Here is a 27,723-nt window from a genome sequence, read left to right on the forward strand (position 1 = left end):
CTATTAAATATCCAAATGGATATGTCATGGAGGCAGCTGGAGTTCAGGTTAGAGGTCTGAGTCATTGATAAAACTTTGGGAGTTGTTGGCAAATGATAGTGTATTGGTCAGAGTCTAATTAGGAAAGAGAAGCCCCACAGTCATTTGAACAGGAAACGTGTATATAAAGAAGTGTTCACTGCAACAGGGAAGTGGAGTAACCAGGTACAGACTAGTAGGAAGTATAGAAGGAGCAACCACTAGTCTAGGGCTGAGGTAGAGAGCCCAGGAGAGTCCTCTCCTCTTAGTGCACCTCCCCTGCACCTCATCAGAGGAACCCAGTCATGGCCCTCTGCATGTCAGGAGAGTCACTGGTGCTATGTCACTGGAACTTACTAGAAATACTTCTTTAGGTGCTGGGGAAAGGAGCGGTGTCTCAGAAGAGTTACTCTATAACAAAACTGCCTGGAGCTGGTGGGAGGAGCGGGACCTGCTGGGCACTGGCCACTGGGTTTCTGGAGAAGACCCCCACCTGCAGGAGCCAGGCCAGGCAGCACAGGAGAACCAGGAACAAAGACTGCTTTCGCCTGCAAGGTCTCTCCATTGCTCTCTACTGATAAAACCTAACATCATGTCTAAGGGAAATATTTAAACGGCCCAGTTCAGTTTTTGCGGAGCAGGCAACGAAGAATGAGTTTATAGCAGAGATGTAATAAATTGATAACTGTATTAGTCCATTCTCTCACTGCTATGAAGAAGTACCTGAGACTAGGCAATTTATAAGAAAAGAGGTTTAATTGGCTCACTATTCTGCAGGCTGCACAGGAAGCATGACAGCTTCTGCGGAGGCCTCAGGAAACTTTCAATCGTGGTGGAAGCTGAAGGAGAAGCAGGCATATCTCACGTGGCTGGAGCAGAAGGAAGTGGGGGGCAGGGAGGTGCTACACACTTTTGAACAACCAGATCTTGTGCGAACTCTATCATGAGAACAGCACTAGAGGAATGGTGCTAAACCATTCATGAAGACTCTGCTCCCATGATCCAATCGCCTCCCACCAGGCCCCACCTCTAACATTGGGGATTACAATTCCACATGAAATTTGGGCAGGGACAGACCCAATACATAACAATTACTGACACAGATGAAATATAAAACTGAGACAGAATGAGATCATCCAGGGAATAAGTATAGACATAGAAGAAAAGAAAACTGAAGCCCGAAACCTATGGCCTTGCTCTAATTTAAACAGGTGAGAGCAGGGGAACCAGCAAAGGCAGCTGAGAAAGAGCATCCAGGGCTGCAGGTGGAGTCCTGTGAGACAAGTGAATCAAAGAGAATAGGAGAGGGGTCAGAGTATGTATTGACCATTCTTTTATGAAGTTTTGCTGCAAAAGGGAACGTAGAAAAGGTGCAGGTCCTGGTATAGGAAATAGGGTCAAGTAATTTCTGTGTTTTGAAGATGACAGAAATAGCTGCATGTTGTGTGATGATGAGAAGAGTCCAGTAGAAAGGAAAATACTGCTGATGTTAGAGAAAGGATAGGCTGGCTGGAGTGACACCCTGGAGCAGTAAGAGATGATGGGATTCAGCAGTCCAGTGCAGGATTCTTTGGCTGGACATAGCAGTTGTTCATCCACAGTCACAGGCAGGCAATAGGAGGCAGATGGGTGGAGGTAGAGGTGGGAGTCTGTGGAAGACTTTGACCACTTCTATTCTCTTAGTAAAGCAGGAGGCAAGGAAGGGAGAAGCAGTGGGAAGGATTGAACAGAGAGAAGGAAGTGTGAAATACTCACTTGGAACAATGGGAGATTGAATAGACCAGGCAAAGAATGATTAAAGTGAGGACTGCTGGCATGGTCCTGTTTTCCTCCAGCCATATTTAGTTGCATTGTTGTGGCATGGAATAGACGGAGAGCTGGGTTTATCCAGTGCTCCCATCTTACCAAGCAGATAGAAGGTGATAGGGAGGTGCATGAGTTAAGGAGGTGTGCAAGGGATTAATGAGAATGGTTGGCCATAGGGTTTAAGCTGGCTCACTAGAGAGCACCATAAAGGAAGGAAGAAACAGTGAACAGGTGTAAGATCTGGATTGGAGGTGCTGGTAAGGTTGCAGGAGTTTTGTTTCAGGGCGGTATAGGGAGTGACCTGGATAGACAGGAGGTGGTGGTCAGAGTGGGATACTGTGGGGGTTGCAGTCCTTGGACCTGACAAGGTCTAAGGTCTGATCATGGAGGGAGGGGGAAGCTAAGGTAGGGCAGAGGACTGGAGTGGGCTTCATGAGACCAAAATGACGTTGGAAGGATTATCTACCTGGATACTGAAATCTTCAAGAAGTAAGCGGTGTAGTGTGAAGAAGTTACAATATTCTAAGCTCTTCACGGATAAGGGAAGCATGTGCCACGTAGGTAGCCTCTCTAGTCCAGCACCCAGTATATAGCATATGCGGAGTGAATACCTGGGGGCTGCTGAAGGCCAGAACAAGGTGCCTGTGAGAGGACCTGATGCCTGGGGTTCTCGTGACAGGAGTGGGCCTAGTTTTTGGTGTAGAATTGAGCCTTGAATGCACCAGCGGGATCATATTGAAAAGAAACCTTCTAAGACTACAGGAAGATGCATCCTCTGACAATGTACGCTCTGTAGGCATCCCAAGTAGCTGGGCTGGGGATTAGATGGACTCCAAGGCATTTCCTCAGGTGGCAGTGGGCGGATCCCTGGGAAGGCAAAGCTGTGCAGGAAAAAAATGGCAAGATGCTCTATTCCCTCAGGGAAAGCCCTTTCCTGGGAGCAGGGAAGGCGAGGCAGTTTGGGCTTGGTCAGTTTGTCCCTGCCCTCAGGGTTTGTTGGTCCTGGCAAAAGAGGGCCTTATTTTATTTATTTTTTCTTAGAGACAGTGTCTTGCTCTGTCGCCCAGGCTGGAGTGCAGTGGCTCATCTCAGCTCACTGTAAACTCCACCTCCTGGGATCAAACGATCCTCCCACCTCAGCCTCCAGAGTAACTGGGACCACAAGCACCACAGGCGCCCGGCACAACGCGGCTAATTTTTTTTTTCTTTTTTTAGAGAGAGAGAGGTAGTCTCCCTATGTTGCCCAGGCTTGTCTTGAACTCCTGGGCTCAAGCGATCCTCCCGCCTCAGCCTCCCAAAGTGTAGGGATTACAGGCGTGAGACCCCGCGCCCTGCCAAAAGAGGGCTTTAGGGCACCCCAGAACGCGAGATCCCCCTCATCTATCATCTTTAAAGACGAGGAAGTGGACTCCAAATCGAGCGATAGCACATTCGTCCCTGGCACGGTGACTGCCGGGAGGCCAAGACCAAATGTGTCTCCTTCCGGCTTTTGCACCACACTAACTAACCGGCGCCAGGCCGCAGAGCCGCCCTGGCCTTGGGCGAGGACTTGGGCGAGTGCGGTGCACGCTGCTCCAGAGTCCCACCGCGGAAGTTGAGGCCGCGGATTCCGAGGGCGGGGTGGAGCGGTTTCGGTAGGTACCCGGACCCGGTGAAACGCACTGCGTGGACTGCGCCTGCGTCCGCACTCAGCTTTTCAGCAGTCTTTCTTCAGGCCCTGAAAGCCGTCCCCACGCCGGTCTCTTTTTTTCTGCCTTCTTGTTTCCCTCCGGCGAGTCGGCGCGACGGTGAATTTCCGTTTCCGGCGGTGTCCATGCTGAACTGAGGAGTCGCAGTTGCCAGCAGGTTCAGTACAGTGGGCTGGGGTAGGCGGCGGTGGGGTCCCTGATTCTGGGGCACTGGGAAGATCGCGAGTCGTGCGCGTGGGAAGGTCCTTCCCCGGTCCTCCGGGTCATCTTTGCTCCCGAGGAGCCGCATATTTCTCATCTGCCGGAGGTGTCCTGTGGTAGTTGGGAGAGTGACCGGATGAATCCCTGCAGAGAGCCCGGACAGGGAGGGAAAGTGGCTGGGAGACGTAGTTTCCTGGCGACGTGGTCTCGGCAGGCGACTTAGACCTGAGCCGGATCTGTTGACCCGAAATTGTGCTTTTCCCACCAAAGAAGGACAGGGAGAGAAACATTAGTACAAGTTCCGAACTAAAATATAGCAGAGAAGAAACATAATCACTGAAATCACACAGCTCTTCAGTTTCAAAGCTTTCCTAGCGCCTAGCTCTTCTAACTCCCGGCCAGTGTTCTTGACATTATGGTGATATATAAAGACTTTCTGTTTCCGCTGGTGTGTGGGTCTGTGGCAAGCCTCTGACTCACCTCCGTGCTCCAGTAGCACCCTGTGCAGCCTTCCAATGTCGTCCTTATTGCATGGCGCAGAAGATACTAGTTTGGATTTCCTCTGCAAGTCAGACCATAGCTGTATCCATTTACTGGCACAGTGCCTAGCACATCATAGACAGACAAAATATTTATTAAACTGAATGAATACAGTACCTTAATTGAATGAAATACTATCCTGCTCCCCCCGCTTTTTTTTAAATCAAGCTGTCATATTTTATGAAGCCCCATTTCCTAAAAAAAACTCACTAATTCAGTGATTACCAATTTATTAGCCACAGATTCCCAGGTAACTCAGAAATCACTGGAAGGGTCTCTGTAAGTTCATGGGGTCTCCAGGTATCATCTAGAACCAGTCCTATCTCACAAGTTAATACTTGACAAGTTAATTATATATTGTCTGTTGTACTCTTTATAAAATGTGCTTAGATATTGCTATTTCTCAAATGTATATAAGTAAGTTGTAATTTAGGAGTTTTACAGTCAACAGGTACTAAAAGTAATACTGCGATCATATTGGAAGTTCATAAAAACGTTTTACATTTTTTATTAAAATGTAAGTTTTAGTTTAAGTTGGGAAACCACTTCTTTACTCCAGTTGATACTTAGGTCTGAGCTGTCCGGTGTGGTAGCCACATGTGACTTTAGAGTTAGAATGAAATTAATTAAAAATTCATTTTTTCAGTTTCCCTAAGTATATTGTTAAGTAACCACATGTGGCTGATGGCTAAATGGCTGAAAAGTACAGATATAGAATATTTCTGTCCTTGCAGAAATAGATATTGCTGATGTTGACACTTAAGATGAATAAAAAGTAACAGCAATAAAATGTAACTTTAGGAGAGGTAACTCATCTAATTTATAGCATAACAGAGAGAAATGAAATTGGCAATGGTTGAGCAATTTCTACCCTTGTTCAGTAAATAAATACATCATCTCTTCATAAAGAAATAAATGAAATTTACTGTTTTTTCCTGGGTATTGCCTGGATTGTAAAATGCTTCTCCCACCTCCTTACCCCAACCTTCTTCCTTGTAGGTTAGAGTTACTTGTTATTGGTAAATAGCTACAATGGAGACTAAAGACCAGAAGAAACACAGAAAGAAAAACAGTGGGCCCAAAGCTGAAAAGAAAAAGAAGCGGCATCTGCAGGATCTCCAGCTAGGAGATGAAGAAGATGCCCGGAAGAGAAATCCCAAAGCTTTTGCAGTTCAGTCTGCTGTGCGGATGGCTCGATCCTTTCACAGGTATGTTAGGGTACAGTCTGGTCATTCTTCCATTGATTCTTTTTAAATAGTAGGAGCCTCTCACAGGTGACATTTGGATTCATGAGTCTAGTCCAGCTCCAAAGGACATGGAGTTGCGTGGTGTGTGGCTTTCACTAAAACGTGAGAAGCTTTCCCATAGAAGCTGCCTTGCCTCCAGCATCTGCACACTGGTTGGTGTTTATTGCCCAAGATGCAAGAATTTATAGAATTTGTTTGTTCCTAAATTTTAAACTGTTTCTATGGTGATAAGTGTGCTTTTTCCCCCCTAGGTATGTTTTACATAGTTGTAATATAAAATACAAAAATTACAATATTTAATACTAACATAGCTTTATTTAGTGTGTCCTTGTGATATGCCTAGCGGTATACTTTAAACATTATTCAACTAAATGCTTCCAGCAGCCTTACCAGAGTAGGAATCATTCTTGCCCTCATTTTATGGGTAAGAAAACTGAGGTCAAGAGAACAAGTTACCTCCAATCATGTAACCAGTAAGTAGGAGAGCCAAATTTAACTCCAGAGCCTCTGCTCTGTCATGATGCACTGCCTCGGTATTTACCTTTTGGTTTTTTAAAAAACTATTAAAATCACTCTTAAAACAGTCAGATTTAAGGAGTGTTTAATTTTCAGCTCTCTATGCTATTGAAGTCGTCTTGTTACATCTTTATTGAACAGCAGTTATTTGGATGGGGCCAGAAGTTAACAAGTTAATAACTGACAAGTTAATTATATATTGTCTGTTGTCCTCTCAATAAAATGTGCTAAAGTACTCATATATATAAATGTACTAAAAAAGTTTACTTATAAAGTTGATACCTTTTACTCTATTTTGAAAGTGAGTTTACTATTTATTTATTTATTTATTTTTAATGAATAGGACTCAGGATTTGAAGACAAAAAAGCATCATATTCCAGTGGTTGATCGAACTCCACTGGAGCCCCCACCAATAGTGGTAGTGGTGATGGGGCCTCCAAAAGTTGGAAAGAGCACTTTGATACAATGCCTCATTCGGAACTTCACCCGGCAGAAGCTGACCGAGATCAGAGGCCCTGTGACGATTGTGTCAGGTAGGAGATGCCGCAACAGACACAGAGTTGACGTGGCTGTTGTCATCTGAGGGACATGCATGCATTTGTTGTTCTCTTGAGCGGAACATGTTAAATATTGTCATATCATGTTACCTGTCTTATACTTTTACTAAGTTGGCTATAGCTTCAGAAAAGGGTAAGTTCCCGGAGATAAGTATGTGATAATGTTCACATTGAAAATGTGCACATGTTTGCCTTATGAAGCCACATTCTGGTAGAAGTACAGTTTTCTCTTTTTGCTATGAGAATTGTCTGCTTTGGGAGATGGTGACCTTTCCAAGTTTGAGGGAAAATGAAACAAACTTCCAGTGGTAGAATGGGAATGTGCAGTCTGAAATCTCTTGTTATTGCAATAGTATAGTTGGATTGAGGCTTTTCTTTATCTTTGGAGCATCCATATTTTCTTTTCCCTTTTTTGAGACAGAGTCTTACTCTGTGGCACAAGCTGGAGTGCAGTGGTATGATTACAGCTCACTGCAGCCTCAACCTCCCAAGTTTAAGCAATCCTCCTACCTTAGCCTCCTGAGTAGTGTATGCCACCACACCTGGCTAAGTTTTCCTTTTTTTTTTTTTTTTTTTTTTTTTGTAGAGATGGGGTTTCCCCATGTGGCTCAGGCTGATCTCAAAACTCCTGGGCTCAAGGGATCTGCCTGCCTTGGCCTCCCACTGCACCCAGCCCATATTTTCTTGACCATTTTCTTTTTACCTTAATTTAGAAATAATTATTGTTATGAATATTCTGTTGCATTATGTTTGAGGATGTTTGTAGCTATAGTGGGAATACGGGAAGTTTTGATAGAGGTAAAGACATTGGCCCGCAGCTGAACAGCAGGATCATGGTTATCATGGAGCCTGTGCAGTCCGAATTTTCCCTGTTTGAGCACTTTTATTCATCTGGGTAGACTTTTGATATTATTTAAATTTAGAACACAGCAAGAAAAACAGAATGGAATTTATTTTATTTTACCAGTTTTTGCCTATAAAAACGAACTTCTGGTACACTCCTGTAAACTTACATGATGTTTTACTGGATGCAGTTAAAAAATGAAAATTAGAGTTGATGGTTAGAGTTTTTTCAGGATCTTTTTAAAGTAAAATTTTCATCTTTTCACTTATAGGTAAAAAGCGCAGACTCACCATTATTGAATGCGGGTGTGATATTAACATGATGATTGATCTGGCTAAAGTAGCAGATCTGGTAAGTCAGCAGGGGCAGCCTGGGGTGCTGATGGAGACTTAGAGCATCGTGATAGGTTATTTATCCCGTGATGAAAGGAAGAGAGTCCTATGATTATTAAAGGAATCATAGTCATCATCAGTGATACAGTAGATATGATTGAATTGATGATAATAATTATGGTAATAAATGTTGTTATATTAATAATACAGATGGAATGTGCACAATGAAATGTATTCCAAAATCTAAAAGCAAATCACGGGATGGAGAAAACCTTTAATGAACACAACTAATAAGAGCTCATTAATATGTATACATATATACGTACAAATATATCATAGTAAATACCATTTTTTCTTGGACTCTTCCTGGCACTGTGCTAACTGCTTTCTACAAATTTAGCTTACATAAATCCTTGATGCACCCTTGAGGTGAGTAGTTATTATCTGTAGTTTACATAAGATGAAATAGAGCCTCCCAGCAGTTAAATAACTTGTGTGAAGATGGGACCCTTGTTCCTGATGGTTCCAGAACCTTCATCCTTAATGATAATGCTAAAGTAAGTACATGAATTGCCCTGAAGAAGTGGTCAGAGTTTAGCAATAAAAAATCTAGACAGTACTCAGTATATGGAAAATGTACATACGCTTGCATTTATGGAAATGATAATGTTCACTATTCTGGTATTCTATTAACTTACGTTTTAAATTAGAAAAAATAAAAACAAATTAGCAAAAAAGTAAGCCATATTGATTAGGAAGTGTGGGGTGAGAGATACCTTGGTTTTTTTTAGACAGCTGTTTGGTAACAAAGAGCTACAGATTTTATACTTTGGCCCAGGAATACTCCTAAAATATAAAGTAAAAAGTAACACAGATTTTAAAGTTGTGCCATTGTAATGTCAGAAAACTAAATAACATTCAAATTTTGAACATGTAATGCTACTATTAGTAAAAATAAGTGTTATTAATGTAGTGTAAGCTTACTAAATCTTGTGTACTTGAAATGATCAAAATAGTTCATAGAAGTCATTTGTTTCTCTTTTATGTAAAATGTAGCAAGTTTCTAATATTAAAGACATAATATTAAGAGATGCCTTTAATTTTATTTTTAATTATTATGGATACATAATAGTTATACATATTTATGGGGTACATGTGGTATTTGATAGAAGCATACAATGTGTGATGATCAAATCAGGGTAATTAGGATATCCATCACCTCAAACATTTATCATTTATTTGTGTTAGGAACATTTCAATTTCATTCTTGTAGTTATTCTGAATTATATAATAAATTATAGTCCACCCTATTGTGCTGTTGGACACCAGAATTTATTCTGTCTAACTGTATTTTTGTACCTGTTAACCTTTCCCTCTTTGTCCCTCCCTCCCTGCTCCCCTTCCCAGCCTCTTAACCATCATTGAGAGAGATGCCTATTATGTAAATCTTTTAAAGATTTTTCAAAAGGAACACACACATTTGGTAAAGTACTCTAACTGTAATGCAGGATACGCACAATGTGCATTTTTCTTTTTCCTTGGTATAACCGCTGGTCATTCAGATCCCTGCAGAGCAGTATCCTTCTAGATGCATATAAACACACATACCACCCTTTAAAAACACAAATGGTAGCTTATTTTACACACCGTTCTATGCTTTGCTTTTTTCATATAATGTATCTTGGAGGTATATAATAAGTAAGTACTGTAACTCTGCCTCCTTTTTAATATAATATTCCATTTTATGGAGGCACCATAATTTATTTAGCCTATCTTATGTTGATTGCTCTGCTGTGGGTTGTCAAAGCCTCCTGTGTACAGCAAAGGCACACACAATACATGAATTTGGGTGTGTTCGTGCGTGTGTGGATTAGGGGAGTAACACTGGCTTAGATGACAAAGACTGGCAGCTGAGGGACTGTTTGTTCCCCGTTCTTCCTGACCCTACAACCAGCTGCTTGCCCCCTGGCACTCTGTGACATTAAATGTAGTGTGAGGATATTCTGCCTGTCCTTTGAGCTGGTCCAGTGTTGCTGGAACGCTGTGCTTGCTGCCTCAGTCTGCAGTGGCAGCTGTGCTTTCTCACAAGCCCACCTTCATATATTCTGTGGTTTCGGATTTTGAGTGTTTCCTAGTTTAATCAAAGATGGGCATTTCTGTTTCCATTTTTCTTTGTTGTTAATTTTAGTTATCTATGCAAAGATAAGAACAGAAATGTTTTTAATACTTAAACTAGAAGTTTCTAGGAATCAATTCTGAAATTATTTTGCATCTTTGAAGCATCTTAAAAGTTAAAAATTGGTCTCATCTGCTTATATTTTCTTATAGACTACCATTCATCATAATCTTACTGTTTTTTTTGACCTAATTCTAAAATGGCAGCTATTTAAAAAAAATTTCTTAACAATTGAGTTATCCAAATTAATATATAAGATAGAGGTTTCCACTGCATACTTCTCAGCAAAAAACAGATTTTTTTTTCTATAAGGAGATTGAAAGAAGAGATTGGTTTTCTGTACATATTTAATATATTTCTTTGATTATCACTTTCTTCCCATTCTTTGGATGTCAGAGACCTGTTATTTGGCTTAAAAATACCTTACAGAAAACTTGATTTCTTTAAATTAGAATTTCTTAGGTAAGGGCCAGGTGAGACCCAGCCTTTTCTGAGTTACTTCTCATACATTAAAATTCTTATAATGGAAGTTTGCATCCTAGTGGACATCGTTATGGTTGGCATTTAGAGCAAGTCAGAGGGTGGTGGTTTCTCTGTCTGGGTGATGCCTATGTAGTTATTTGATTTAGTCTGGAGTGTGACTTTTCTGTTGAGGGCCAGATAGTAAATATTTTCGGCTTTGTGGATCATATCTTTTACAGCTACTTAGCTCTGCAGTTGTAGTGCACAGGCAGCCATAGACAAAATGTAAATGAATTAATGTGGCTATGTTCCAATAAAACTTTAGTTACAAACACAGGTGATGGGCGGGATTTTGCCCGTGGCCAGTTGCCAACCCCTAGTGTAGGTGGTCTGTTTTGGTAGTTTCTTTGAAAAATGATATGTTCTATTTGTAGGTACTGATGCTTATAGATGCCAGCTTTGGGTTTGAAATGGAAACATTTGAGTTTCTAAACATCTGTCAAGTACATGGCTTTCCTAAAATTATGGGAGTTCTCACCCACCTCGACTCCTTCAAGCATAATAAGCAACTGAAGAAGACAAAGAAGCGATTAAAACACAGGTTCTGGACAGAAGTTTACCCGGTAAGAGGAGAAATGATTGTTGGATACTAGCAGTATAATCCTTTTAAAATAGACTGAAGAGGCCGGACGCAGTGGCTAACACTTGTAATCCCAGCATTTTGCAAGGCAGAGGCGGTCGGATCACTTGAGCCTAGAGTTTTGAGCTCAGGGCAACATGACCAAGCCCCATCTGTACTAAAAATGCAAAAATTAGCCAGTTGTGGTAGTGCGTGCCTGTAATCCCGGCTACTCGGGAGGCTGAGAAGTGAGAATTGCTTGAACCTAGGAGGCAGAGGGTGCAGTGAGCTGAGATCACGCCACTGCACTTCAGCCTGGGTGACAGAGTGAGACTCTTGTCTCAAAAAAATAAGTAAGTAAAAATACTGAAGAGACATTACTAAACGTCTCTCTAGGATTCGCCTCCTAAATTCCGTTTGTGTATGTTCACAGTCCCTGGCCTCCTGAATTCCTTTGTGTGTGTGTGTTCACACTCTATGGCCTGCTGAATTCCTTTGTGTGTGTGTTCAGCCTCTGGCCTGCTGAATTCTTTTGTGTGTGTGTGTTCACAGTCTCTGGCCTGCTGAATTCCTTTGTGTGTGTGTTCACTATCTCTGGCCTGCTGAATTCCCTTTGTGTATGTGTTCAGTCTCTGGCCTGCTGAATTCCTTTGTGTGTGTGTTCACTATCTCTGGCCTGCTGAATTCCCTTTGTGTATGTGTTCAGTCTCTGGCCTGCTGAATTCCTTTGTGTGTGTGTTCACTATCTCTGGCCTGCTGAATTCCCTTTGTGTATGTGTTCAGTCTCTGGCCTGCTGAATTCCTTTGTGTGTGTGTTCACTATCTCTGGCCTGCTGAATTCCCTTTGTGTATGTGTTCAGTCTCTGGCCTGCTGAATTCCTTTGTGTGTGTGTTCAGTCTTCTGGAAGGTTTCCCTCAAGAGAGTGCTTGTTCTGGGCTTCTTGGTGTATCTCATTTGTCTCTGTACCTGCTGCGCCAGGCAGTGTCTGGCTGTTTTGGGGTCGGGACTTTATATAATAGAGTACATCAGAAATTTCTCCTAGTTACAGGACCAGGCACTGCCCCTTCCTTTCTATACTGTCCTGGTCCATTGGCCACAGAACCGTTTCTGTGCTCAGACGCCTCACCTCCCTCTCCTCACCATACTTAAATGGATGCCCCGGCTCAACTGCAGAGCAGTCTGCCTCTGTGGGGTTCTAATAAGTCCTGAAAGAAGCCAGCAAGGCCCTGGAAGCCTCAGGACAGTGGCTTTGCTGGAAGTCTCCTTTCTTAGGATTGCTTCTTGTTTAGAACTTTTATTTTGTTGCAGTATTGATGAGAATTTAATTGAAATTTAATTTTTAATTTTGCTCTAATGTTTAGGGTGCCAAGCTATTCTACCTTTCTGGAATGGTGCATGGTGAATATCAAAACCAAGAAATCCACAATCTGGGCCGTTTTATTACAGTTATGAAGTTTAGGCCTCTCACATGGCAAACTTCTCACCCTTATATCCTGGCAGACAGGTAAAAAGTGATTGTAAATTTTTTCTTCTTGGGCCATATATATTTCAAAGCTAAAAAGGCTAGAAAAAGAACAGTGATAGGATTTATTTTGTGCCTGTTTGAATAGTGGGAATAGAAGTGTAGTTGATGGAAAATGTCTACTTATATCATTGCTCAAAGATGCTGTGCCTTTGGGAGTAAATTAATTATGAGATGTTTAGGAAAATGGGAGGACTTACAAGCATTTAAGGCTACAGAATGTGGCCCCATCCTACGTTCAGCCTCAGTTTTGAGTGATGCTGCCTTCGTGCCTGGATGCTTGAGTCCTTCGTGTGTGCCTTCAGTTTCCTTCCTTTGTGCTCTTCCTCGTGCGGTTTTCTCAGCCTGGAATACCCTTTTTCCACCTGCCAGAATCCAAGCCACAGTAAAAATCCCAAAGCACAGGCTCACCCTCTTCCAGCAAGGGATTTTCTGAATATGTTCTTCACTCTTCCCTGACCCCAGGTGGACATCATCTCCCTGTCTGGTGTCTTCTGGAATGAAAATGTCACTTTCAGCCTAGAGACACAGTTGTGTGCCTGCCCCTTTTCCTCTGGTGGATGGGGAATGGTGCTTCTTTATTTCTGCATTTTCTAGTTTTCTAAATGATGTGCTTAGTGGACAATAGTGTGATGAGTCATTGACACCTGAAAGGAGGTATAGGAACTTTGGCATTCATTTCTGCTGCATGATTGAGTTTATTTTTCTAGGATGGAAGATTTGACAAACCCAGAGGATATCCGAAGAAACATCAAATGTGACCGGAAGGTGTCACTTTATGGTTATTTAAGAGGAGCACACTTGAAAAATAAAAGCCAAATTCACATGCCAGGTATTCTTTTGTTGTAGAACATACTAGAATTACACATAGGATTCTTGGGATGACTTCATTTCTCAGGAAAACTGAAAAATGACCAAACAAGGGAAGATGGCCTCGCTGGAGGTTTTTAAAGTAACCCAGATGTGTGTAGGCCTGCAAAGGTGTTATCAAATCCCCTCTTCTCTGACCTCTTGTCTTGTAGCTAGAGGGCCACTGTTCCAGTGTGGCACAATGCCCTTCTTTAGTGTCATGGGTTAAGCCCTTGGACTATGGCTCGTTTTTAACCCCCCAGTCAACAGTAGATACTTCTGACTTCTTGTCAGCTGAAGCTTGCTTTTGGATCCTGTCTTCCAGGGGTAGGAGATTTTGCTGTGAGTGACATCAGTTTCCTCCCAGACCCTTGTGCTCTTCCTGAACAACAAAAGAAGCGCTGTTTAAATGAGAAGGAGAAGCTGGTTTATGCGCCTCTTTCTGGAGTTGGGGGTGTGCTGTATGACAAAGACGCTGTCTATGTTGACCTTGGTGGCAGCCACGGTTTTCAGGTATCGGTGAGATGGGCGTCATTTCTCTGAACTCTCATTATTCTTTCCGAGTCTATTTTTTAATCACAAAAAATAATGTAGTCAGCTTTTATTTATTGAAGATTTTTCTCTTGTACTTATAATAAAGGCCCAAATGCATATTGTAAATATATAGGATTAAAAAAATACTTTTTTTTCATTGTACCAAGCAGAAGAGTCCTGTCCTCCATGCCTCCTTGATCCATGGCCCCAGCGCAGGCATTGCTGCCATGTGGTGCCTGCATGGCCCATCCCCGTTTCTACAAAATCAGTGTGCTTGCCAGCTCTCATTGGTCTTTTTCTCATTCACAATGGTCTCCTCATTCTGTATTTTAAAGTGGGTTTCAAATATTTATTTCTTAGTTCTGAAGTGGAATTTTATTGGGTTAAAATTAGGGTTATTTTAAAATGTTAGAAGAGCTAGCATTGTTGTAGCATTGGAGCTGAGGTTTTTCTAGCTAGGTGTTTAGGTTATCAGGTTACATACTCCCTGAACTTTGGAAAAGTTTAATGGAGATGGGGATCCATTTCAAGCTTTGTTGTAAGGATTTTCTTCTCTGCTTTTTGAGGCATTAAGAAAGGTTCTTAGGAAATGTGTCTAAGATAATTTTGAGAAACTGAATGAAACCAGTGTCTCTCCAGGATCTTTGTGCTTTTCTCACATGCTCTTTCTTGGTGGTCTTGACAGGATGAGGTGGGGCCCACCCATGAGCTGGTCCAGAGTCTCATCTCTACCCACTCCACCATTGATGCCAAGATGGCTTCAAGTCGAGTGACACTGTTTTCTGATTCCAAGCCACTTGGGTCAGAGGATATAGATAATCAAGGGTAAGTCTGCTTTTTTTCTATTTTTAATAAAAAGATGTATTACAGAAGATCATATCACCCATAATTCAGCCATCATAACACATTTTGGTGGGATTCATTCTATGTTGTTTTGTTTTTCTTTGTGTGTGCATGTCTCTGAGGGCTCTTCACTTACCTGACATTATGAGGGAGTCTTTTCTTGAAATAAAATACAGGATACATTTTTCAACAGACCCCAAATATTCCTCAAATACCACTCCATCTTCCATAGGTTGCCTTTTGTTTTTTAAGAGACGTGAGGCCACTTGGCTTTCTTTTGGAGGCCAAAACACTAGAGCAGAGTCAAGGAGTTTGTGGCTGTCCAGAAGCCACATGCCTTGTCTCTGAAAGTTTTATTTAGATTATGCTATATTATCTCCCGTGGGTAGGTTTCCATGGACGTATGGCTTATGTGAATTATTTTTCAGTCTGGGTTGGGAATTTGCATACCTTTATACATAGTCAATGTTTGCAAAACATTGGTTTTGTTGTATTGATTTATGACTCCCAGTAAAATTTATCTGAAAATTTTGAGATTATCTAGTTTGTAATTTGTTACAATGTGCATAAACTACCTAGCAGAATGCCTGACAGATGCAAAGTGTTCACCGAAAGATCACTCCTTTATAATGAAGTTACTAGCGATTTTCATTTTTGTATATCCTTCTAGTCATCTTTATCTACAAGAATACTCTATTCTACTATAGTTACAGTTAAAATACATAATTTTATTTCTATATTCTGAGCATTTCCTTTTTCTATACAGTCTTTATGTAGTCACCATTTTGTTATTATTGGTGTATTCTTTTTTGTGTGTGTGACAAGATCTTGCTTTGCCTCCCAGGCTAGAGTGCAGTGGTATGATCTGGGCTCACTTCAGCCTTGAACTCCCAGGCTCAAGTGGTCCTCCCGCTTCAGCCCCCCAAGTAGCTGGGACTACAGGAGTGCGCCACCACTCCCAGCTAATTTTTTTTTTTCTAGAGATTAGGTCTCACTGTGTTTCCCAGGCTGGTCTTGAACTCCTGGGCTCAAGCAATCCTCCTGCCTTAGCCTCCCAAAGTCCTGGGATTACAGATGTGAGGCACTATGCCTGGCCTATTATTGCTATATTCTAACTTATCCATCTCTTTTGGTGTGATTTTCAGTTTTTTCAAATTTATGTTTTCATAATTTTATATATCTTGCTACATTAAATAGCTTCATACAGTTTTCTTTTATACTGTGATTTTAGCCTCCTGATGATTCTTCTCTATCAGATATGACACTGGCAACTTAAAATGGATGTTCTTCCTCTGTCATTCCTCCTACATTTGTTAGCTGGCATTTTTAACAAAGAGCTTTCACTTCTCCCCTTTATTTCCGTATCACTGCTGACTAATGCACTTGCGTTTTGTTCCATGGGTTATTTTCCATCACTATCATTATTCTTCCTGATGCCTATGCTGTCCCAGATTTGGCCGCAGGAGCCTTCAGCCTGTCTCCTGTGTCCTTTCAACTGTCTCTGTCAGTCTTTGAGCATTTCTTACTTTCTGACGGAACAAGAGGATCCAGGCTCATTTTGCCCTCTTTCTGCCTTGGGCCTGGACTCAGCCATTTCTCTTAAGGATCATGTATTTTTAGCTTAGAAATTAATCAGCTTTCAAAAAAAATCTACAAAACACTAACTTCCCTTTTGAGCAATTTTTTTCTAAAATTAGATTTTTGTTTTTTAAGGGTTATTCCTTTATTCTCTCTCTAAGTTTTTTTGAAGTGTGGTGTTAGGGAATCATGTCTGAGTTTGCTTATTAATTCTTCCAATGTTTATCAGATCATTTTTTCCCTATGCTATGTCATCTTAAACAATTCCTTGACATTTTCTGTTTCTTTGTATTTTTCATTGACTGTATTGCCATTTCTAGATTAGCTGATTAATGTACAAATTGAATTATTTTGTATTTCCTTGGTAATACAGGCTATTGATGCCAAAGGAGGAAAAACAAATGGACTTAAAAACTGGGCGAATGCGTCGGAAAGCCATTTTTGGAGATGAAGATGAATCTGGAGATAGTGATGATGAAGAAAATGATGAAATATCCGAAGATGATGAGTTGGAAAACGGCTCTAGTGATGAGGAAGCAGAAGAGGAGGAAAATGCTGAGATGACTGATCAGTATATGGCTGGTAAGGGCGTCAAACGACGGAAACTTGAAGAGTTGGAAGAAGACAGTGAAATGGATTTGCCAGCTTTTGCTGACAGTGACGATGACCTTGAGAGGAGCTCAGTGGAAGAAGGGGAAGCAGAGGAAGCTGATGAAAGCAGTGAAGAAGAGGACTGCACTGCAGGAGAGGGGGGCATTTCAGGATCAAAGGCTGTTGGAGAAGGTAGTGAAGCAGGGCTATCACCAGCGAATTGCCGGAGTGACCGTGTGGATCTGGAGAAGTCTTTGCTGATGAAGAAAGCAGCTCTCCCCACTTCCGATTCTGGGCATTGCACAGCTGAAGAGGCGTTTGCATCTGAAGATGAATCTGAAGAAAGCTCCTCACTCGGTGCAGAGGAAGAGGACTCAGAAAATGAAGAGGCTATTAGAAAAAAGCTTTCAAAGCCTTCTCAAGTGAGCAGTGGTCAGAAACTGGGGCCAAGGAACTTAATTGATGAGACCAGTGATATAGAAGATTTACTCAAAGAGGAAGAAGATTACAAGGAAGAAAATAATGATTCCAAAGAAACCTCAGGTAAGCTTAAATTTAGTTGGTTGCTGCTATCAACTTGGCTCTCGAAATGGTACCCAATGGAATGTCTCCATTTGGGGGTCTGTTGATTCTGTGATTTTGTTAACTGTTGAAATGCTGCATTGTGGATGGATCTTCAGGGAGGGGAGGCATGTAAACAAGCCTAACTGGAGGTTGGCTTTGGTCGTTTCAGGTGCCCTCAAGTGGAAGGAAGACCTTTCCAGAAAGGCAGCTGAGGCCTTTCTGAGGCAGCAGCAAGCAGCTCCAAACCTCCGAAAGCTTATTTATGGGACAGGTAAAGAATTCTGGCTCAGAGCTGGAAATGTTTTCGTTTCTCTGATTATTTAGATGAGGGAATTGGTTGGAGGATTGGGCTGGTATTGTTGACATCCATAATTGCTGTCCATCACATTTCATGTTTGACAGATGTCTCTAATCATCAGCTTATGAGGACTACACATTGGTCTTACAAAGTAGACTTAATGGGTTTGCTGTAAAACTTGATGCAAATGCTGTCCATTGCATTATGTTGTGTTCCCTATTTAAAAGTCCTTCATGAGAATTTTTTTGTAGATTAGTGCCAAAAAATATTTCTGCCCATAAAAATATTTACTTTTTTCCTTTCTGAGAATTAGAACACTGTATAACACATTTTGTTCTCCCTTTTGCCCTTGTCCTCTGATTTTATGCTTTGCTAAACTTACCTATATATTCTTTCTGGTAGAATTAATGCAAAAATAAATATATAGTGATGAACTTTACATTGTACTCCCTGGTTACTGCATGGGGAGATCAAGGCCACATGCTGAGACTTTTGGGCTCAGCCCAGTGAATTGGGAAGGTTGTTGTATACTGTTTTTCATTCAGGTTTTGTCTAGGTACTCTTAGTGATGAGAGGCTCAACATTCTTTAGCGCTCTTCTTTAGTAATCTAAAGCTCAGCCTTTAAATGTCCCTTCCCTCCCTCTACCGCCAATATTCTCACTCCTTCTCGGCCTCTTAGCTGCTACCGTGCAGGAGCGCAGGAGCCTCACACATGTACAGCAATGGCTTCCTGGCTCTCTTAACCTGTGACTGCCCTGCCCTCTCAATGCCTAACTCATATGTGGCTATTGCCATACCCATCACAGACAGAGGCCCTCGGTTCCTGAGTTCGAAGACTCATGGCCTAACTGCTTAAAAACGATGGGTCTTCTAAGGCTGTAGTTTTTGTTCTCACTTTTCTACCATGGTGACCTCTTTAGTGGCAGAAGATAATGAAGAAGAAGATGGTGATACCCGAGAAGAGCTTGGAGGGTTGTTTCGTGTCAACCAGCCTGACAGAGAGTGTAAGCATAAGGCTGACTCTTTGGACTGTTCTAGATTTCTTGTGGAGGCCCCCCATGACTGGGATTTAGAGGAGGTAAGGCTGGGTAGTACATTTGATTTATTAGAGAATTAGAGAATTGTTCTAGAATAAGATTATCTGATGTCAATATTGCTTACCTGTTGTTGGCTTCTCATTTTTACAGGATTACAGGTCATTCTTCCAGATACTGCAGTGGGCACTTCAGGCATCCTAAACAGTAACATGTTCTGAGTTTAGTTAGACCATGTGCGTGGCCCACGGAGGACAGGTTCAGCTTCCAGTGTGGACAGTAGTGTGCATCTTTATTTTGAAGCATCACCCATAAGTTTTTATACATCTGATGTATTTTGTGTCTTATCACTAGGATATACGTAGCACCCTTGAGTTAACATTTATAGTTCCTGCTGTTTGTAAGCATAGAGAAATCTGTGATACCTGTAAATGTTCTTCCTGCAGCTCACCACTTGGTAATCACACTGGAATTCATTCAGTACTCAAACTCACCACAGCTCAACCTCCTCTGAGACTTCTTCTCTTTCTCTCTCTCTCTTTTTGAGATAATGGTCTTGTTCGGCAGCCCAGGCTGGAGTGTAGTGGCACAAGTGTATGACTGCAGCCGCAGCCTCCTGGGCTCAAGAGATCTTCCCATCTCAGCCTCCAGAGTAGCTGGGACTATAGGCATGAGCCACCAGGCCTGAATAATGTTTGCATTTTTTGTAGAGATAATGTTTCACCATGTTGAGCTACTTTCGAACTCTGGGTTCGCGTGATCTTCCTGCCTTGGAACCTCCCAGAGTGCTGGGATTACAGGAGTGAACCATCGCGCCAGCCCCTTTCTCTGTATTCCCTTCTGGAATATTCTGATCTTCCAAAGGCTGCCTTGTTTTTTGTCAGTTCAGTTTGGCTTAGATGTCACTTCTCACAGAGGCCCAATTGCTATCATACTGCCTATTGTAATTGATAACACTTAGTGCACTTTATGAGATTTTATTTAACCATTTTTTATGGTGAAATTTAATACAGATATAGAAAACCATGTAAAAACAATTGTTTAGCTTAATGGGTTGCCAGAAGGTGAATACCCCTGTACTCAACACTCAGGCTGAGAAATCAAGCTTTGCTGCTCAATTGTGACACCAGCCATAGTCCCCTTCCTCCCTGTAGAAGGAGGTGTGGTCCAGCCTCTTAAGGTGATGCTTTCCTTTTCTTCCTGGTTTCTTCCTCCATGCTTCTATAAGCATCACAGTTTACTTTTACCTGATTTTCCTTACTGTTTTTCAGTCTTATCTTTTAACATTTTTAGTGAACAGTCTTTCCTTCCCATTTCTTTTTTTGGTTACATTTTATTTAATAAACCAAGTCTTTGGTCTGTAGAGTTTCTTGTATTCTGGACTTTGTGGATTGCTTTGCATCCCTCTGCAGTTTCACAGGCCCTCCTGTATTTCCTGTGAGTGGGTACTGAGCAATACTAATAGAACTTCTGTGATGAGCGGAATGTATATCTGAGCTGTGGGTTGTGGCTACTTGTGGCTACTAAGCTCTTTAAATGTGGCTAATGAGACTGGAGAACTAAATTTTAAATTTTATTTAATCTTTGTTAAGATTAATTTAAATAGCCACGTATTTGTAGTTACCCTGTAGACAAAACATCTAGCGGTTGGACAGGATTTAAATTTGATTTTTATTTTTCAGCAAAACTGCTTCCTAAGTGGTGGTGTTTTCGCATTACGAGGCGCATAAAGACTGGTTGTGTCCTTTTAATGATGTTAGATGTTATCAGTTGTTGGTGCTCAATGCCTAGAACCATCAATTTCTTAAGAACGTAGAGTGGTGATGTTCTATTCAATCATTTCTCTTTATGTATTAGCTGTAATACTTTAAAGAGAAACTTTTCCTCTTCTACTATTTGGTTATTCACTTCCATGTATGTAGGGTAAATGCTTGATTTTTTTTTTTTTGAGACGGAGTTTCGCTCTGTCACCCAGGCTGGAGTGCAGTGGCACGATCTTGGCTCACTGCAAGCTCTGCCTCCCAGGTTCATGCCATTCTTCTGCCTCAGCCTCCCAAGTAGCTGGCACTACAGGCTCCCGCCACCATGCCTGGCTAATTTTTTTTTTTGTATATTTAGTAGAGATGGCGTTTCACCATGTTGGTCAGGCTGGTCTCAAACTCTTGACTTTGTGATCCACCTGCCTTGGTCTCCCAAAGTGCTGGGATTGCAGGAGTGAGCCACTGCGCCCGGCCCATGCTTGATTTTTTAATCAGTTTTTGGAGTGATTCTCCAAAGGATACTTGTTTGTGAGTATCACTGTGATGTCATGGATATAAATGTAGTTGATGTGCCTTGTGCTCCTGTACCTGTTATCCGTTATTGAAGCTCCTCTTTATCCCACCTGTGGCCTTTGAGCGTCTGTGCACACCAGCTCCTGAGTCCTTGTGTTATAATCGTAGTCATTCTGGATCAATTCTTGCTCTGTGATATGAGAGAACACTTGGAATCACCCATAAGAAGTCCTGCTTTCTTTTAGTACGAAATGGTATTTCAACATGACAGCCTAGGCATAGGAATGCTTACTGCCATGAGTTGGTCATTACTTCTAGGCCTTCTCAGTGACCCGAACCAGGAGAGTCCATACAGATATTTCCAGTTCACATTCAGGACTACATCTTATTCATTCTTCCACTGGAGAATTATTCCTTGGTTGAATCAGAAGATGATGAAATTAGAGAATCGCATAATTATTCATTTGCTTTATACTCTCTCATTTCTCTTTTCAAAAGTGACTGTGCCATTTTACTTACTCACTGGCACTGTATGTGGGTTCCAGTTTCACCACTTCTTCACCAGCACTTGTTATTATCTGTCTTTTTGATTATAGCCATCCTGGAGGGGGTGAAATTGTGTCTCATTATAGTATTGACTTGCATTTCCCTGATAATGATGTTGAACATCTTTCATGTGCTTATTGGCTATTTGTATATATTCTTCATATTGTTTGCCCATTTCAAAAATTGAATTACTTAGTTGTATGCGTTGTTTATATATTCTGGATATAAGTCCCTTATCAGATACATAATTTACAAATATCTTCTCCCATATTATAGGAATTAAGTTTTCAAACAGACAGGTTTAGATTAACAAATAGCAAGACCAACTTTATAAACTACTGTCTCATTAGTTTCTAAGGCGATGCCTTAGATTTTTAATACAATTGAAAATTAGTTGAATTAGTAATTATCTGTTTGTTTACTTACGAGGTTAGTAGACTAGTAGTATTTAATACTTTCCCTATCTGCTGCTTAATGTGTTTTATCTCTGTGGTTATACGGTCTCCATCAAAGGTAAAGTTATTTCCTGGGCTCATTTGGAATGAGAATATGCATGAAAGTGGGAAATATTTAAAGGCAAGTTGTTGCCTACTGCCATTTCTTAGAGTTGTTTTGCTGAGTGATTGGAACATCTCACCTAAGTGCTGACTTTTCTGCGTAAGGTTATGAACAGTATCAGAGATTGCTTCGTGACTGGAAAGTGGGAAGATGATAAAGATGCAGCCAAGGTCTTAGTAGAAGATGGTAAGTGAAGAGCTGGGTTCTTCAGGAAGACTGGCTTCTCTAAACTTTATTTTCTTCTGTATCTTAGACAATAGTCAAATTGAAAATCATAGTCACTTGTGAAATGCTTTGGGGAATTCAGACAGGAGTAATGAGCCAGGTAATATTCCAGATTTTCCTTTTATGATGATCTTATTTTCTCAGTTGGCTAACTGATTTACTACATATGCACCTTAAAAGTGAGAAACTTTCCATAAATTTTAATCATGTGTTTGTTAAAAATAGATTTTGTGTGATGTGAAAAATACATACAAATGGCATTTATGTTTTTCTTTTCATAATAAAGGTAGTATGCATTGTAGAAAATTTAGAATGAAAAGTACATAACATACCAGAATTCTACTAACCCGTAAAAAACCTTTGTTAACCTCTTCAATAGTTTCCTTCTAGTCATTTAAAAATCATGTGTATAAACCTTTTTAGTTGTACTTTATATAATTTTTGGCAGGAGGATTGCTTAAGTGATGTACTTTATATAAATTTTGTCATTAAATTTTTTCAAAGATTTCATATTTATTATTTAAATATCATACCATTATTGAAGTCGTAATTTTTTCAATATCTAAGTAGTTTTGTACTTTGCTCATTTTATAAAGAACTCCACACTGAACAACTTTGAAATAATTCTTGGCTCACGCTTTTTATTTTCATAAGATAGATTCGTAAGTGTTAGAATTGAGTCATTTTTATGGATTACAACTGCCACATGGTTTCTTGGAAGGTCATTCTTTTTGTTTTGTCTTGAGACAGGATCTCGCTCTGTTACCCAGGCTGGAGTGCTTTGGTGTGGTCACGGCCCACTGCAGCCTCAGTGTCGCAGACCCAAGCCTCCTGAGTAGCTAGGACCACAGGCTTGCATCACTACACCCAGCTAATTTTAAATTTTTTTGTATAGACCGTCTTTTTATGTTGCCCCAGGCTGGTCTCAAACTCCTAGGCTTAAGAGATCCTCCTGCCTCAGCCTCCTAAGTAGCTTGAACCACAAATGTATACCACCATGCCTGGCTAATTTTTAAATAGTTCGTACAGATGGGAGTCTTGCCATGTTGCCTAGGCTGGCCTTGAATTCCTGGGCTTAAGCAGTCCTCGCACCTTACCTCGCACCTTAGCCTTCCAAAGTGCTGGGATTATAGGCATGAGCCACTGTGACTAGTCTGTAGTATGTGAATGTATTCTTCATATATATATATTTTGTCTGGGCTTTCAGGTTAATATCATTGATCTCTGTTGGTTCATTTATTATTAACTATAATTTAGTACTCTATGTAGCTTTATCATGTTATTAAGACCCCAGTTATTAAAACTGTGTCTCAACAGTTTCTTTCTCTTTTTATTCTGCTGGGGGCTTTTTTAAGCATTCTCCTGACTATTCTCACTTGCTTATTGTTTTTTCCACAGGAACTTAAGAATCGTCTTTTGTTTTCAAAAGAAAGTGTGGTGGGTTTCTTTTTTAATCACTTTAGTGAGGTATAATTGATGGTAAACTGCAGTGTTTAAAGTGTACAATTTGATAAACTTTAATATGTGAGTATACCGTTGCCACAATCAAAATAATGAACACATTTATCACCCTCACAGTTTACGCCACTGTGTAACCCTCCATCCTGTCCTCTTCCATCGCCAGGTACATTCAGCTGCCTTGTGTCACTATTCAGTAGGTTGTGCCCTTTAGAATTTAATCGAAACAGGATCCTACAATATGTGCTCTTTTCTGTCTGACTTCTTTTACTCAGCATGATTATTTCAAGATTCATCCATGCTGTTGCATCTTTATTTCTTTTTGTTGGCTAATGGGTAGTCCATTGTATGATGTATAGCAATTTATTTATCTGTTAACCTGTTAATAAACAATTATTTCCAGGTTTTGGCTATTATGAGTAAGGCTGCTGTGAACATTTTTGTAGAAGTCTGTATATGAACCACTTTTATTTCTTTTGGGTAAATAAGTAGTTCAGAATGGACTAAATGAGTCATATGATAGGTACACATTTAATTTTTTAAGGAATTACCCAACTGTTTTCTAAAGTGTTTACACCATTTTCCATTGCCACCATAACTTTATGTGACTTCTGGTTGCTTCACTCTACATCTTTGCCAGTACCTGGTAGTATCAGTCTTTTTAAATTGTAGGCTTTCTTTTAGGCATAGAGTGGTATCTTGAAGTTTTAGTGACTAATGGTTTCGGGCATTTTTTCATGTGCTTATTTGCCATCTGTGTCTTCTTTGATGAAATATCTGTCCAAATCTTTTGCACATTATTTTAATTTGGTTGAATTCTAAGAAATTTTTTGTATTTTTGATACAAATTCTGTATGACATGTGATATGCAATTATTTTTGCCTAGTGTGTGCCTTGTCTTTTCTATTTTTAATAGTGTTTTTCACAGAGCAAAGTATTTAATTTTGGTGTAGGTCAATTTATCAAAACAATTTTTTTTCGGGGGGAATGGAGTCTTGCTCTGTCTCCCAGAGTGCAATGCGATCTCGGCTAACTGCAACCTCTGCCCGCTGGGTTCAAGCCGTCCTCCTGCCTCAGCCTCCCAAGTAGCTGGGATTACAGGCGCCCGCCACCATGCCTGCCTAATTTTTGTATTTTTAGTAGAGATGGGGTTTCGCCATGTTGGTCAGGTTGGTCTTGAACTCCTGACCTCAGGTGATCCACCCGCCTCAGCCTCCCAAAGTGCTGGGATTACAGGCATGAGCCACTATGCCCTGCCCAAAATGTTCTCTTATGGACTGTGCTTTTGATAGTGTATGTAAGAAATCGTTGTCTCACCCAATGTCACAAATTGTCTCATATATTCTATAAGTCTTACAGTTTCAGGTTTTACATTTAGGCCTATAATTCTTTTTGAGTTAATTTTTTATAGGGTGTTAGGTATGGATTTAGGTTCCTTTTGACATATTGATATCCACTTTTCCCAGCACGTTCTGCTGATAAACTATTTTTTTCCCTATTGAATTGCCCTGTATTGGTTGGCCATATTATGGGTGCATATTTCTGGGCTCTCTGTTCTGTTCCATTGATATATTTATTTTTATACCAATACCAACACTGTCTCTGTTACTTACAACTTTATAATTAGTCTTGGAATTGGGTAGTTTTTAACTTTAGGTAGTTTTGCAAACTTTAGTCTCCTTTTCAAAATTGTTTTGGTTAATCTAGGTTCTTTGCATTTTCATATAAATTTTAAGATGAACATGTCAATTGCTATAAAAAAGCCCACTGCAATTTTGATTGGGATTTCATGGAACTTGTAAACAATTTGGGAAAATTGACATCTTAACCACATTGAGTTTTCTGATCTATGAACATAGTAACTCTCCATTTATCTTGTTCTTTACTTTCTCTCAGCAAGGTTTTCAGGATTCAGGTCTTATATCACTCTCAGCAATTTATTTTCATATCTACTTGTATTTATGTATGGCTAATATATAAGAAATGCAGTTGATTTTTTTATATTGGTCTTGTATCCTGCAATCTTGCTAAATTACTTGTTCTTTTTTTTTTTTTTTTTTTTTTGAGACAGAGTCTCATTCTGTCACCCAGGCTGGAGTGCAGTGGCATGATCTCAGCTCACCGCAGCCTCTGCCTTCCAAGTTCAAGCAATTCTCGTGCCCCAGCCTCGCGAGTAGCTGAGATTACAGGCAGCCACTACCACGCCCGGCTAGTTTTTTTATTTTTAGTAGAGACAGGGTTTTACCACGTTGGCCAGGCTAGTCCCAAACTCCTGACCTCAAGTGTGTGTTTGGAGGGGAGGGGTAAACTTTGACTAAACAGTATTCATGGTTTTCTAAGTAAATACTTCTTACTACCCCAAGGATTCTTTTCTTTTATGCTGCTTTTTCTCCTGTTCTGCCTGGGCTTCCAAGTTCTGCTTTGACCTTTCACCCTGGTCCAATCTCATATGGTTCTCCCAGTTTCTGTGCGGGATGGTTCTGGGAGCCAAGCAGGATTCTCTTTATCTACAGAAAGACTGAGATAGATCCCAGTGGTTTTTCTTTCTTTCTTTCCTATCTGGATGACTTAATTTTTCTTGCCTTACTGCCCTGGCCTAAACTTCCAGGACAGTGTGGGTTAGAAGTCAAAGTAAGCATCCTTGCTTTGTCCTGATTTTGCTTATTTTCCACGTGAACTTAAGAATCACCTTTTCTGGCTGGGCGCAGTGGCTCACACCTATAATCCTAGTACTTTGGGAGGCCGAGGCGGGCAGATCACGAGGTCAGGAGTTTGAGATCAGCCTGGCCTGGTGAAACCCCGTCTCTACTAAAAATACAAAAATTAGCTGAGCATGGTGGCACATGCCTGTAATCCTAGCTACTCAGGAGGCTGAGGCAGGAGAATTGCTTGAACCCAGGAGGCGGAGGTTGTAGTGAGCTGAGATCGCGCCACTGCACTCCAGCCTGGGCAACAGTGCGAGACTCCATCTCAGAAAAAAAAAAAAAAGAATCACCTTTTCTATTTCCAAAAGAAAAGTTTGTGGTATGTTTTTTCCTAATTAAACTTTTAAGTTTGAGGTAATTGTAGATTGACATGCACTTGTAAGAACGAATACAGAGAGATCTCCTGTATCTTATACTATAGCACTATCTATATATATGTACTGTGTATACTATGTGTTCTGTAATACAAGGTCACAGCCTGGATGCCAACATTGATACAATCTGCTGATCCTATGTAGATTTTTCCAGTTTTACCTGTGTGTGTGTGTTTTACGTTTGTGCATATATACTTCTGTGCTCTTTTATCACATGTGTAGGTTTGTGTGTCTACCAACAGTTAAGATACAGAGCAGTTCCATCACAAGGATCGCTTGTATTGCTGTTTTATAAACATACCCACACCTCTGCTGTTCCCCAGCCCCCAGTTCCTTCCCTTGTGTTTTCTGTTTCTACAATTTTGTCATCCTCAAGAATGTTAAATAAACAGAATAATACAGTCTATAACCTTTTGTGAGGGGCTTTTTTTCACTCAGCATAATTTCCTGGAGATCCATTCAAGTTGGTACATATACCATAGTTCATTCCTTTTTATTGCTGAGTAGTGCTCCATTGTATGGATGTACCGGTTTGTTTAACCATTCATCTAAGATCAAGCTGGATTGTTTTCAGTTTGGTTTGTTTTGTTTTCAGACAGGGTCTTGCTCTGATGCCCAGTCTGGGTGCAATGGTGTGATATTGGCTTACTGTAGCCTCGACCTCCTAGGCTCAAGTAATCTACCCACATCAGCACCCCCAAGGAGCTGGGACTACAGGCATGCACCACCGTGCCTGGCTAATATTTTTTTATTTGTTTGTTT

The 27,723-nt window shown here is 40.8% G+C and overlaps 1 protein-coding gene across 2 annotated transcripts in view; it reads left to right on the forward strand.

Annotated features, from left to right (window-relative positions):
- The first annotated feature begins 3,105 nt into the window (after positions 1-3,105).
- The window catches only part of BMS1 (BMS1 ribosome biogenesis factor), a 45,708-nt gene continuing 21,090 nt past the window's right edge, over positions 3,106-27,723 (forward strand). The window contains exons 1-13 of one of the 2 annotated variants that reach the window (XM_073018910.1): positions 3,106-3,669; positions 5,253-5,461; positions 6,360-6,550; positions 7,690-7,769; positions 10,823-11,011; positions 12,370-12,512; positions 13,241-13,362; positions 13,705-13,892; positions 14,599-14,738; positions 16,708-17,468; positions 17,659-17,760; positions 18,709-18,866; positions 22,304-22,385. In XM_073018910.1, the coding sequence (XP_072875011.1) occupies positions 5,286-5,461; positions 6,360-6,550; positions 7,690-7,769; positions 10,823-11,011; positions 12,370-12,512; positions 13,241-13,362; positions 13,705-13,892; positions 14,599-14,738; positions 16,708-17,468; positions 17,659-17,760; positions 18,709-18,866; positions 22,304-22,385 (2,332 nt within the window). In that variant the 5' untranslated portion in view covers positions 3,106-3,669; positions 5,253-5,285. Of the gene's footprint in view, positions 3,690-5,252; positions 5,462-6,359; positions 6,551-7,689; positions 7,770-10,822; positions 11,012-12,369; positions 12,513-13,240; positions 13,363-13,704; positions 13,893-14,598; positions 14,739-16,707; positions 17,469-17,658; positions 17,761-18,708; positions 18,867-22,303; positions 22,386-27,723 lie in introns of both variants that reach the window. The other variant, XM_073018911.1, reaches the window with a different exon arrangement.

This window comes from Chlorocebus sabaeus, chromosome 9 (genome assembly GCF_047675955.1).
Source record: "Chlorocebus sabaeus isolate Y175 chromosome 9, mChlSab1.0.hap1, whole genome shotgun sequence".
NCBI lineage: Eukaryota > Metazoa > Chordata > Mammalia > Primates > Cercopithecidae > Chlorocebus > Chlorocebus sabaeus.